The sequence below is a fragment of the Phragmites australis genome, chromosome 2, assembly GCF_958298935.1.
Source record: "Phragmites australis chromosome 2, lpPhrAust1.1, whole genome shotgun sequence".
NCBI classification, from domain to species: domain Eukaryota; kingdom Viridiplantae; phylum Streptophyta; class Magnoliopsida; order Poales; family Poaceae; genus Phragmites; species Phragmites australis.
Window position 1 is genome coordinate 49,948,823 of NC_084922.1, and position 12,971 is coordinate 49,961,793.

Sequence of the window (12,971 nt, forward strand, 5' to 3'; positions counted from 1 at the left end):
TGAGGTTACTGGTCATACCATTTACTGGATTGGTTATCCGAGTGGAGAGCCGCAGGGTGAGGAGGAGGCGAACGTAAGTTTGGAGATTCAAGCCATCTTCATGAATCATGGTGTTGTTGCGAGTATGGTGCTTTTATCCAGGCGTACGACACGGAAAAGCTATTCTTTCATGAAGTTTTGGAACTCTGGTTTCGCTCAGAAACTGAAAGACGATGGAGATAAAAAGGAAAGGCAGTGGATGCTCGCATACCTTTGAGGACGCTGATTGGCAGGGTCCCTCAATCTTCACCTGTGGGAAGGTGCCTCAGGGCCAAAAAACGGAAATAAATTAAAGTGAAATCCGCTGCATCCTCACCTGAATATTTGTCACATGTTCTCGACGTAAATCTCACATAAATAAAAAAAATGATGTATACTTATTATTTGATATATATGATTAATATTAAGTAAATCCCACTATTATTTTGAGCTCTATGATAAGGACAAATGGTGACCACCTAAGATGATATTGCATGAGAATGCCCCAGCTGCATAGAATTTATTTCCAAAAAGACATGAAGCTGTGGGCGGTCCAAACGCAGCCCGGCAGTTTCGGTCTTGACCGTGATACTGGGCTGGAGCCATAACCCATCCTGGCTCTGCGCTGCTGCGGCCCATCTTAACATTGGATCCACTGTCACCATGCTTAATCAGATCTGCGTCCCGAATCTCGAGGGGAGCGCTTGTTTATTGGACTAACGACCATCAGATCTGACTCCAAGATTTGTTTCGTCGACTATCCATTAGTCGTACAGTATCACGTTAGGGGTTCAATCAATTTAAGACTATATTTGTTTTCTGTTTCTGCTGCTGTTAAAAATAAGAAGTTAGAGTAAACAAAATTTAGAGAAATGATTTTTGAGAAACTAGAAATCTGCTTTTGATAAAAATAAACTAAAACTGAGAAACTCATTAAGAGATATTTTTTAAGAGTTATGTGCTAAAAAACTAAAAATTTATTATAAAAATTAATAGGCTATTTAAAAACAAAATTTAGATAAATTAAAAATACAACTTTTTAAAAAACTCAAAAATAAAAGCTCAAACAAACATATACTTAAGTAATAATTTGTCTTGCATGTATATAAGCACACAGAATTAGACCAGCTCACCATGCCAATCTCTCTCCAGCGCGTTTTGATGGTGCAGCAGCACACTGCAACATGTCATCTGCTACGACTGCAAGCTAGAGCATGCCTTCTGCAAGCCGCACATAAAATCTCTACTACTGCCTCCTGTCCGCTCTTGCAACACTGGGACTGCATATCGTTTGCTCGGAGTAAATTGGCTCAGAGCACTCCATATATAGAAGAGTAAATTTAGTAAAACTATATATATATTGATAAAATTATCATAAAACTATAAATTTAAACAATAGTTTCATAAAATTATATATTTAATATCAATTTTATCGTAAAATTATAAATACTTTGGTAAAATTATTGTAAAACTATAGATTTAAGTAAAAATTTTATAACACTGTAGATTTAGTGTCAATTTTATCGTAAAACTACATATTTTAGAGGGATAGTTTATGTAACTGCAAGCGAAGCTCATTTGTCAGTTTAACATTACTACGATAGAATCTATAATCTTATAATAAAATCAGCGCTAAATTTGTAATTGTATGAAACTATTGCTTAAATATATAATTTTGCAATTTACGATAATTTGTCAAAGCATATGTAGTTCCGAGCTCCTAAATGGTCCGTTTCATAAGCTAACAGTTGTTGTAAGATTGCGAGCGAGATTTGATCATCATAATAACGAAGCTAGGAACAACTACTCTAGAATATATAGTTTTACGATATGAAATTGTTACTTAAATATGTAGTTTTACGATAATTTTATCAAAGATCTATAATTTTGTGATAAAATTGATACTAAATCTATAATTTTACTCTCTATAGTTTTACTATAATTTTATCAAAAATCTATAATTTTGTGACAAAATTGATACTAAATCTATAATTTTACTCCATATAGTTTTACAAAATTTACTCTATATAGAATCAAGCCCCAATGTTTAGAACGGCGGGTAAGCTGAGCGTCAACTCCTCATCTATGTAAGGTTTGTCTAGTCACCTTCAAAGATTATATGAAACCACATTGCAGTGGTGCTATAACCATTTCTAGCCTTCTTTCCCAATGTACAGTAATTCAACTCCTCGATATGGAAATCACCAGAAATTGGACACTTAATAGTCTCCCGTAGTGATTCCTGTCTACATCTAATCATCTTCCAGATCCATCAGCATGTCGGGAGCATATCCCATGCAAACTTGGAAATTCTAGTATCAGCCGCTGGATAATGTACCAACGTCTAAGATTGCTTCAAATTGCCCTCTCACCATATCGATGTACATTTTGCAAGAAACCAACGCACCAAACATTTTGCAAAACAACCACGCATACATCTCACGTTCTGCTTTTGTCCTCCCCACTGCCATCTTCTTCGACCCGACAGGGGCAACGATGAAAAGGGTACGGAAAAATTCCATCACATCCTGATCTGGTTTCTATAATTTTTCTGACGGTTTTCGGATTTTTATGATTTACGTGAAAATAGGATGAAAATGAGAAAAATAATTCGAAAACGGTGTTACTGTTTTTTCAACAGTATTTTCGAATTCCTGTTTTTAATCGGGATTCCCGTATTTGTGCTGTATTGAATATTTTGCACTGCCAAGATTATGGATCAAGCAACAATTTTAGTGCATGTTTTATGAGATGTAAATATGTACAGTGATTTAATGCGTTTGGTTGAAGCTGCTACTCGTCTACACTTTTGATATAGTTGAAGAACGTATTTTGTAAATGCTTCAACCATTGTATTTAGTTCTATAATGATGATCGCTCTAGCCTGAGATGTTCTACATGTTTAAGCCCAGTTATTTCGTACTTTATTGGCTTTCCATAGGTATAGTTGAGCTTGTTGCATCCATAGGATCCATATCAGATTCGATGCTCCTGGTACTCTCAACGCTACTGCTGTCAAAACCTGACATGACGAGCCTGAATCAAATAGCACCCTTATGCATAACTGAACACAAAATATTGTGTACAGTTTATATGACAATTTATCAAAAGAGAGGCAAGCTGAGTAGTATACTATAGTATGTTCAGAGATATTGAACAACCTCTCCCTGAATAGCTTCACTGGTACATTGGAACTGAAATACAAAATGTCAAACTGTGTATACAGATGATTTGTTCTTTTTTCTTTCCTTTTTCTTTGAACAGCCATATGTTGTTTTCTTGATGTACAATTTCATGTTTTTGCACATGTATAGCAACTCTGAGTTGTCACGCATCCTGTCTTTTGCGTTGAACCGGCGATGTGTCGTGGACAATCCTTAACAGCTCTCACAGGTTCGTGTACGTGGCGTTGTTATTCAATCGGCATTGATCAAGAGCTCATATTTCAATGACTGTGCGCTGAGAATCATACGTGACTCGGTTGGTGGTGATGGGATGCTTCATTGGTTCTCACTTCTGATTTCACTTGAGCGTACAATTGTGACGATTTCAGACTTGAGAGTCGATCAGTTCCCTCTCGAACCTTTTTATGATCGACCGGAGACTTTTCATGATACGCTACTACGTACAGAAACGGTGTGGAACCCAAGGATTTCCCAATTTGAAGATAGGCTAGATCCAACATACTGAATGTATTGATCTTGTGAGTATTTGTACAAGTACGTGAGCACATCGTGCATAACTACTAACAAACTATACGTTAGCTGGGCTTGGGACCAGCCAACAGAACTGGTCAAAGCAGATGTATATCTACCGTAGGGGCGGAGGGGGCTCACCCGGACGCACTGGAGCCTCCTAAGCCCCTTTAATTTTTAAGTATGGAGGAGAAAGAAAAATATGAGAGGTAAGTAAGTACTAGGTGGTCTTTGATCCGTCACTGGTTCAAAGGAGCAGGAATATCGCTAACACATTTGTCAAGCCTCTAAGTTAGCACAACAGAAATGATGCAAGAGGTAATTGGCCGTCACATTTAGCAAGGCTTGCCGCCCTGGCCATGTTCGCCGTCCACAGTCATGGTGGCGTGCCGCCATGCAACATGTGCGGCGCGCCCACCTGCTTCCCCACCCCGGCCAAACTCCAAAACCAACCCACCCCAAACCACCACTCCCACCCCAACTCCCACTCCCACTCCCACTCCTACACAAGCTGCGAGGCTGCAGGGCACACATCGCCAAGCAATCTGCAATCCTCTGACCTCTCGCTCTCGCTCTCGCCGCCACCCGCACACCAACACGCACGCCCGGCTCAGCAGCTCAAGCGCGGACAGCAACCAATGGCAAGAACCTGCGCGCGCGGCCGTCTCCTCCTCATCGGCCTCGCCGTGCTGGCCCTCCACCACGTGGCGTGCGCCGCGGCCGCGCTCCGGGCGTCAGCCATCTCCGCGGCGCCCGAGTACCCGCCCCCGCGCCTTCCCAAGCAGCACCACTCCCACTCCGCGCTCCCGCCGGCGCTGTCGCCTGACATAATGCCGGTCCTGCCCTCCCCCGCCGAGGACGGCGCCGCGCCGCCGCTGTCCGACGTCGTGCCCACCATCCCGTCCAGCCCGAGCCCGCCCAACCCGGACTCGCTCGAGCCCAACTCGGCCCTCGCGCCGTTCGGCTACGCGCCCGCCGTCGCGGCGCAGTCCGCCGCCCCCGCGCCGGCCCGGGCCGCGGCCAGCGTGGCGTGGGCGCTCCCCGTGGGGCTGTTGGCCATGTGGTTGGTGTAGTGGAGTGGACAGCCATGGCCCTCGACTCCTCGTGGATGGTACAGCAGCTGCAGAGACTGGGGCAGAGCATGTCGCAGCCCGATCGGGATCCCCTGACGTCTTGGTCGCTGACGCGTGAGATCGGGACGACGTAGCGATGGCTTCGACGTCAGTCGCAGCCTTCGGGCGTGCAGGAGGAAAAGTTGGTCATTGGTTGGTTGGGTTGGCTCTGCAGCTTGCACTCTTGTCCTTGTGAAGAACTGTTACTTCGTTTCATCAGTTTTTAGTGCTCTCTCCTGTAAATTTTAGTTTTCTTTTTCATTCATATTTTTGGGAGGAGTTACAGTATGTTATAGCCTTTTGTTTTGTAACCTTTGTCATGTGGAGATTATTTGGGTGATTCTTGTAATAAATTTTGAGGGATTATAGTTAATTTATCAACTACGATTTCTTTTGTAAACTTAAAATTGGATCTTTTTTTGCTTGTTTCATACTCTACCTTGACTTCTGATTCTTCAACTGCATAAACCCCATGCACCAATTATGTTCTTGGGTAGATGGTGCTCAAAACCATCCACAAGGCCAAAAGTGCTGCAGAGGCTCTGCTTGCAATCGTGGTTCATGTGATTGTTTTGGTGCTCATATTTTTTTGCAGCTGATTAGATCATTGGTAGTGAATTCTAGAAAATTGTTTCTATTCCTTCATCTAGGGTGTGATTGGTTGCTTGCATGCGTTGTTGCCCATATAATCGTATACGCAGACTGAGAAGAAACAGACTGAGCGAAGTCGTGTTTGTTGAAAAAAAGAATGTTTGATTGGTTATATCTGACTCGACAGACTAAGCTGTGTTTTTGTTTGGTTCATTGAATTTAAGATCAAATAAGCGAATGTAAGAGCTGAGATTCTGATTGGTTGCTCGTATGAAGGTGATTTTATGATAATGACAAGTGGGTCCGCCTGCATGAGCGGATGCAGCAGCCTGTATCCGTCGGCCTAAGGTACAGACGTATATTTGCATCTGCCGAATCAGACTGAAACAATACACGCAAGCGAACAAATACACTTCTGTATGAGATTATATGTATCCACCGAGTCAGAATTCGTTCATATGTGCAATCAATCATGCACTAATATTGGGAAACTATATGTTCCTTTCTATCATTGGCTTTATGAATGAAAAAATCCTTCAAAACTCTGAAAGTGAGCATGATAATGCACCAATATTGGTAGTGTGCAACTGGAACTCCACATCGAATTTCTATATTCTCACTTTCTTGTTCCTTTAGATTGATACCACACTTTAGCTTCATCATCACCTCATGATTATCAGAATAAAGACTCTGGTTTTGCCAGTATGCAAAGAAATTAACTTTTAAGACATGATCAACTACTGCGGGCATGTGATCCCATGGTTTAAGCAGTTATGATTAGAGAACCTCACGTGGCCACTGAACGACGTATCTACCAAGAATATGGACCGTTGTTCCTGGAAACTAACTGACAAAAAATTCCTAATAAACACTATGCTAATGAACATATATGTTCCCTATTCTAGAGAAAAAAAAAGAAACATTATGCTGTTGAGTTGGTCATGAATGCAAATCGAGCATGCCAAGGAAAATGGGGGAGGGTTATTTTACAGGGTTATCCATAGCCAGCAGTAGCTCCAGTGGTCCATGGTTGTCCTAAACATATATCCTGGACAAAATGGCAAAGAACATGGTGGATATATTGCTGGTTTACTTATGCCCATTTCACTGTTTTACTTACACTCAGTGCATGCAGTAAGTTCACATGTTTGCTAGCCATGGTGGCCACTTCGGTATTCAGCCTGACGAACACGACGTAGCCAGTCTCAACAATGATGCCGTAGATCCCACGGTGCTCTGAAGGAAAATTCGCCAGAGTTGGAACGACGTCGTACATGTGAAGGTTGAAAAGTGGCGCACAACTGAAGGTAGGGGGCATCCAATGGTAGGAAAAGGACATCCGCGATGCTCGAGCATGATCAAGATGGGATCGGTCGACCATGTCGTCAGGCTAGCTTCTTCACGTGCAGTGTCCATTTGCCTGCAAGCTCCATCTCAATTACCCTGCAATTAACTCGGTAATTGTGAGTTTTAACTGATCACGCATGGTTGTCACGGACAAAATTACCAGCTGCAATTCCAGCAACAAGGCAAGATTTACTGTCAGATAGACCTTGAGAAGAAGCTGAGCTCCAACGGCGTCTAGTCGATTTAGACTCTGAACTGAAGCCGCTGCTTCACTCTTGTGAGCTGTCAGCTGTGATCGAGAAGATTCGCCTGCTTCGTGTAGGCTGTAGTAGCAGGAAGAGGCCAATGGATTAAGTAGGCAGTCTTGTGCTTGTCTGCTGCTTAATTATTGTACTAGAACACTGGTGATGACAGTGGAGACGACGCCGTCGTAGCTGGAGCGGTACTAATTGGAAGAATCCTGGACGCTGTTCGTAACCGCGCGCGAAATCTCCACTCCTCGGTTGGCGCCGTGTCGCCTTGGAGAATCGAACGAACCCCGTATGACCATATATATATATATACTGCCAGCTTCATATCATCGGAGGCTGGAGCTCGGTGGTGCCTGTCCCAGAAGAAACGAGCCTTAGAAGACACGTAGGATTCAAACTAAAAATCTTAAATATTTTACAGCAACCTCCATCTTGCAAACAGGCCCTTACCTATTATAGTTTGGTTTGGATGAGTGTACTGCTTGATTTGCTTAAAAAAATCAGTTTAATTTTGAGATTTTCTAGAGTGAGTTTAAATTTGAACGTTTCTAAGAGGATTTAGATCCAAAACCATACTATCAAAATAGGCTCAAACAATAGCTGATGTGCTGCTGCTACACGCTGGATTCAATGTGGGCGTTTAGGGTTGCAAATTGGAGAACGTTAAGATACCCACCGACTGATCCTTTATAGTTCAATCAATAACACAATTTTTATCAAAATTTTAGAAAACTAGGATTAAATTAAAGAGTGTTGGTGGATATCACTAGGTTCATCAGGGGGTGATTGGTTGCATGCATATAGGAATCTCGACTTGATAGATATATATAATCTTAGAGAGAAGCGTGTTTGATTGTCCACATGTACTGTTATAGCTTAACCTGATGGATATAAATATACGCTAGCAGCCTAGCCTGACGGATACAGGCTCCTGCATCTACTCACGTAGACAGATCCACTTGTTAGTGTCACAAAATTAACTTCATGTAAACAACCAATCAGAATCTTAGCTCTTACATCTGTTTATACGATCTTAGATTCAATCAACTAAACAGAAACTCAGCTCAGCCTTTCTAGACAAATACAACCGTCTAAATATTCTTTTTTTAACATTCTTACATTCGCTCAGACTACTTTTCACTCAGCCTATGTATTAGGATCTATACGGACAACTCGACATGCAGGAGCTATCAATACCCCAATTGTGAGTTTTTTTTTTACATTTTCTAACTTAAAAAATTAAATAAATAGCTCTCGGATGAAAAAATTTACAGTAATAGACGCCTATCGCCCTCTCAAAGGGCTTCAGTCCTTTCAGAGAGTGGTAAATATACCATGGTGGCAAACACAGGCCTTACTGCCCTCTCAAAGGCGGTTAGCCCTTGCATCCAACTGTTCCCGTAGTGAACAGTACTCAGCGCTTAATTTTCTCTTCCCATCTCCTCTGTTCAAAATAATGGTCTTCTGTTGCTCTAAAAATCTTAAAAAAATTTGTACATGTTCCATAATACATGTGCAACTGTAGCATCTAGGTCCCTAGAAAAGAGGTAAGAGTTTCGGTGATTAATGACAACCGTATCTTTGTGATTAACGTATGTGCTTTGAGCAGTATAAAGGAAAAAGAAAAACTTATTCGACAATGATGTCTTGATAACTCTTGCCCGTTAAAAAGCTTATATGGACGATCGAATGACCGGTACATGAAGGATAATGATCTTCTAGTTCTAAGTGTCACAAGGAGATGAAGGACACTTAGAGTAGTATAGGTTCTATTTCTTTTTAGTCTTTTGACTGTACTATAAAGAGGGGTTAAGAGTTGTAGCTTGACCTAGGTGAGTCTAAACATAGTCGATGCACACTTGTGACTTTCTATTGCTAGGTTAACCTGAAAAAACTTTTGGTTCAGAATCAAGAAGTTAGAACTCAAGATAGCTTTGAAATAGATAAATTCAGCGAAACTTCAGTTCACCGGATGATCCTCTGTATAAAGAGTGATCTCACCGGAGCAAATTACTAAGAGTTCTGACTTGAAAATTTGTTGAAGACCACGCCGGATAGTCCGGCGTTCGAGAGGTGAGATCACCGGAGAATTAGAAAGCAGTGAAGTCTATAATTAAGTCTACTCACCGGATGGTCCGGTGTAGCAAAGAGTAATCACCGGATGATTTTATACAGAGAGGTTGCAAACAATCATCTGGCCGGTTATAATGCGCCGGATGGTCCGGCGTAGAATAGGGAAATCACCGGATGAATTTACACAGAGAGGTTGCAAACTATCATCTGGTCCATTTCAATGCGCCGGATGATCCGGCGTAAGTTCGGATTAAACACCGGAGGTTTAACGGCTAATGGAACAGTTAACAGCTATTTTGTCAGAGGTATTAGCACCGGATATTCCGATGTGAAGTGAGTTATTCACACCGAAACTTCCGGCGTTAAGAAAAAGTTCTGGGTTGTTAGGCAACAGCTAGATTTTTATCCTTAGCCTATAAATACTCACCCATTTGGACCTCTCAGCATCTCTTGCGACCCTGTAACAGCTCATACACTTGGTGTGTCATTTAGAAGCAAGAGAGAGAGAGCACATGTGTCAATTCTAAGTTCTTAATTGAAGATTAAGGATATCTTTAAGTTCTTGAAGAGTAACAAGTGTGCATCTAGCTGTTGTCTAGGCTTGGTCTTTGTCAAGTGAAGCTTGAGGCTTGTTACTCTTGGTGGTTGGCAACATCTAGACTGTCTTGGTGATCGGAGGTTTTCTCAGTGAGCTCTTGGAGGACTTGTGGGAGCTCCAGGAAGAGATGATGTACTTGGTTTGATGCCCGCCAATCTGGAGATGGAGAAGGGGCAATCAAGAGGGAGCACTTGAGTCTTGGTGACTCAAGGGGCAGCTACATCCTTGGTGGATGCTCTAACGAGGACTAGGGGGAAGTGCCAACTTCTCGAAACCTAGGGAAAAAATCGGTGTTCTCTTTTTCAACTATTTACTTTTCCGCATTTTACTTTGAGTATCTTTGCTATTGCGAGTCCTTCTTTAAAATTCTCTCTCTTGGTTATCTTGCTTATTTAGTTGCCTTGTCCTAGTTTAAATCACGTAATCGCGTTCTCTTTTATCTAGGCTAAGGTTTTATTTGTTTAAGCGGTAGAAGTTTTAATTAGCGCCCAATTCACCCCCCTCTTGGGCCATTCAATCCTTTCAATTGGTATCGGAGCCTCATTCTCTTGATAGACTTAAAATCCTAGAGAAATGGCTCCGGGGAGCGGAAGTAGCGTGCCAAGGTTCGAGGGAAAAAACTTTGCCTATTGAAAAGTTCGCATGGCGAGCTATCTTGAGGCTATTTCCCCTGAGTGTTGGCAAGCAACCTCTGTTGGGTTTGATCAACCTTTTACCGAACAAGAAGTTAGGTGGAATGCTAAGGCTAAGAATGCTATATTTGAGGGAATTAGTGAAGAAGTTTTTTCTAGAGTTAGAAGCAAGGAATTCGCTCATGACATTTGGGTTGCTCTTTGTGAAATTCATGAGGGATCTAGGAGAATTCGTGAGGAAAGATATCATGTGCTTATGAATGCTCTAAATCAATTCAAGATGTTTTCAAATGAATTATGCAATGACATGTATTCTCGTATGAACATGCTTGTGGAAGAAATCAATTCCCTTGAACTCACTCAATTGTCCGATGGAGACATTATTCGTAGGATCTTGATGGTGCTTCCCAAGCCACAATACAATATTGTCATATCTCTTCTTCATGAAAGGGACATCAATGACATGACCATCACCGATACCGTGGGAAAGATATGTGCTCATGAGATGTTCTTGTTTGGAGATCATGAGTCTTCATCCAAGAAAAACCTTGCTATCAAAACAAAGATGGTTGACAACAAGAAGAAGAAGATGAAGCTTTCATCATCAAGTGAAAGTGATGAAGATGATGATAATGATGAAGATGATGATGATGATGACTCCGACACCGAGCTTGCTCTTCTCATGAGAAGAACCACAAGGATGATCTCTAAGTTTCAAAAGAAGGGCTACAACTATGATCCCAAGAAGAACAAATTTCGTCCAAAGAAATTTGACAAGTTCGGTGGCGGAGACAAGAAGAAGTGCTACAATTGTGATAACCTTGATCACATATCATATGATTGCCCTCATCCTGACAAGAGAAACAAGAACAAATCCAAGAAACTTGATGTAAGTGAGGATGAGGACAAGCACAAGAGGAAGGATCAAGACAAGAAGAAGAAGAAGCTCTTCAACAAGAGAGGTGGAGGACGTAAGGCCTACATTGTTGGTGAATGGGTCTCCGGTGAAAGCTCAAGTGATGATTCAAGTGATAATGATGACAACAACTTCGCGGGTCTCGCCATTGTAAATGATGATCCACCTGTATCTCCACCGCCTATGTGCCTCATGGCAAAAGGTAACAACAAGGTGAGTAGTGAGGAAGATGATAGTAGTGATGATAATGGTCTTTCTCCTAATGATCTATCTAAGTTAATGAATGACTATGCTACTATTATCAAAAGGCAAAAGGCTAAAATCAAGTCGCTTGAAAATGCTAATTCCGTGCTTAGTTCTAGTCATGATGAGTTGCTTGCTAAATACAATAATTTGCTTGAGAAACATGATGAAGTAGTTGAATCTAGCAAATCTCTCAAGGCTAGTAACTACAAGCTAAAACTTGAGCATGATGGCTTGATGTACAAACATCAAGAACTTGAGTATGCCTATGATGCTATTGATCGTAGCTTGAATGAATTGGTTGATATTGATGTAGTTAAGGTCAATGCATCTACCTCTTGTGATGATCTTCTTGATATACCATGTGATGTTATATCATCATCTAAGACTAACCATGCAAGAGAGCAAGAGCTTGAAAGTGAGATTGCAAATCTCAAATCTTGTGTGGCCCGGTTGACTAAGGGGGAGTACAAGCACAAGGAAATTCTCATGAATAATGCTTTATACTACAACAAGAAAGGACTTGGATACTTCCCCAACCCGGTAAAAAGGGTCATAAAGACACCGGAGATCAAGAATTATTTCATCAAGGAAGTTGGTTCATATTGCCAACATTGTCAAGTCACCGGACACCACACGAGGGAGTGTCCAATTCCTACTAAACCTCTTCCTATTTTGCCTTCTAAATACAAATCCACATTTAATGATCACCATTTTCTATTGCATAAGCTTAAAAATGGTAAAATCATAGCAAAATTCATTAGAACTCAAGCTAAGGGCAAACTTCCTAGGCAACTTTGGGTGCCTAAATCTCTTGTGTCTCACATGAAAGGTACCAAACTTGGTTGGGTACCTAAACAAAAAGCTTGATCACATGTGTGTAGATGAACTACAAAGTCGGTGAAAAACATTGGGTGCTTGATAGCAGCTCATACACTTGGTGTGTTATTTAGAAGCAAGAGAGAGAGAGCATCTGTGTCAATTCTAAGTTCTTAGTTGAAGATTAAGGACCTCTTTAAGTGCTTGAAGAGTAACAAGTGTGCATCTAGCTGTTGTCTAGGTTTGGTCTTTGTCAAGTGAAGCTTGAGGCTTGTTACTCTTGGTGGTTGGTAACACCTAGACGGTCTTGGTGATCGGAGATTTTCTCGGTGAGCTCTTGGAGGACTTGTGGGAGCCCCGGGAAGAGATGATGTACTTGGTTTGATGCCCGCCAATCCGGAGATGGAGAAGGGGCAATCAAGAGGGAGCACCTGAGTCTTGGTGACTCAAGGGGCAGCTACATCTTTGGTGGATGCTCCAACGAGGACTAGGGGGAAGTGCCAACTTCTCAAAACCTCGGAAAAAAATCGGTGTTCTCTTCTCCAACTATTTACTTTTCCGCATTTTACTTTGAGTATCTTTGCTATTGCGAGTCCTTCTTTAAAATTTTCTCTCTTGGTTATCTTGCTTATTTAGTTGCATTGTCTTAGTTTAAATCACGTAATCGCGTTCTCTT

The 12,971-nt window shown here is 41.7% G+C and overlaps 1 protein-coding gene across 1 annotated transcript; it reads left to right on the plus strand.

Moving 5' to 3' along the window:
- Positions 1–4,194: 4,194 nt before the first annotated feature.
- Positions 4,195–5,206, plus strand: LOC133910236 (classical arabinogalactan protein 26-like). The gene has a single exon (XM_062352751.1). The coding sequence runs from the start codon at positions 4,352–4,354 to the stop codon at positions 4,784–4,786; it is 435 nt and encodes a 144-aa protein (XP_062208735.1). The 5' UTR covers positions 4,195–4,351; the 3' UTR covers positions 4,787–5,206.
- The last annotated feature ends 7,765 nt before the right edge of the window (positions 5,207–12,971 follow it).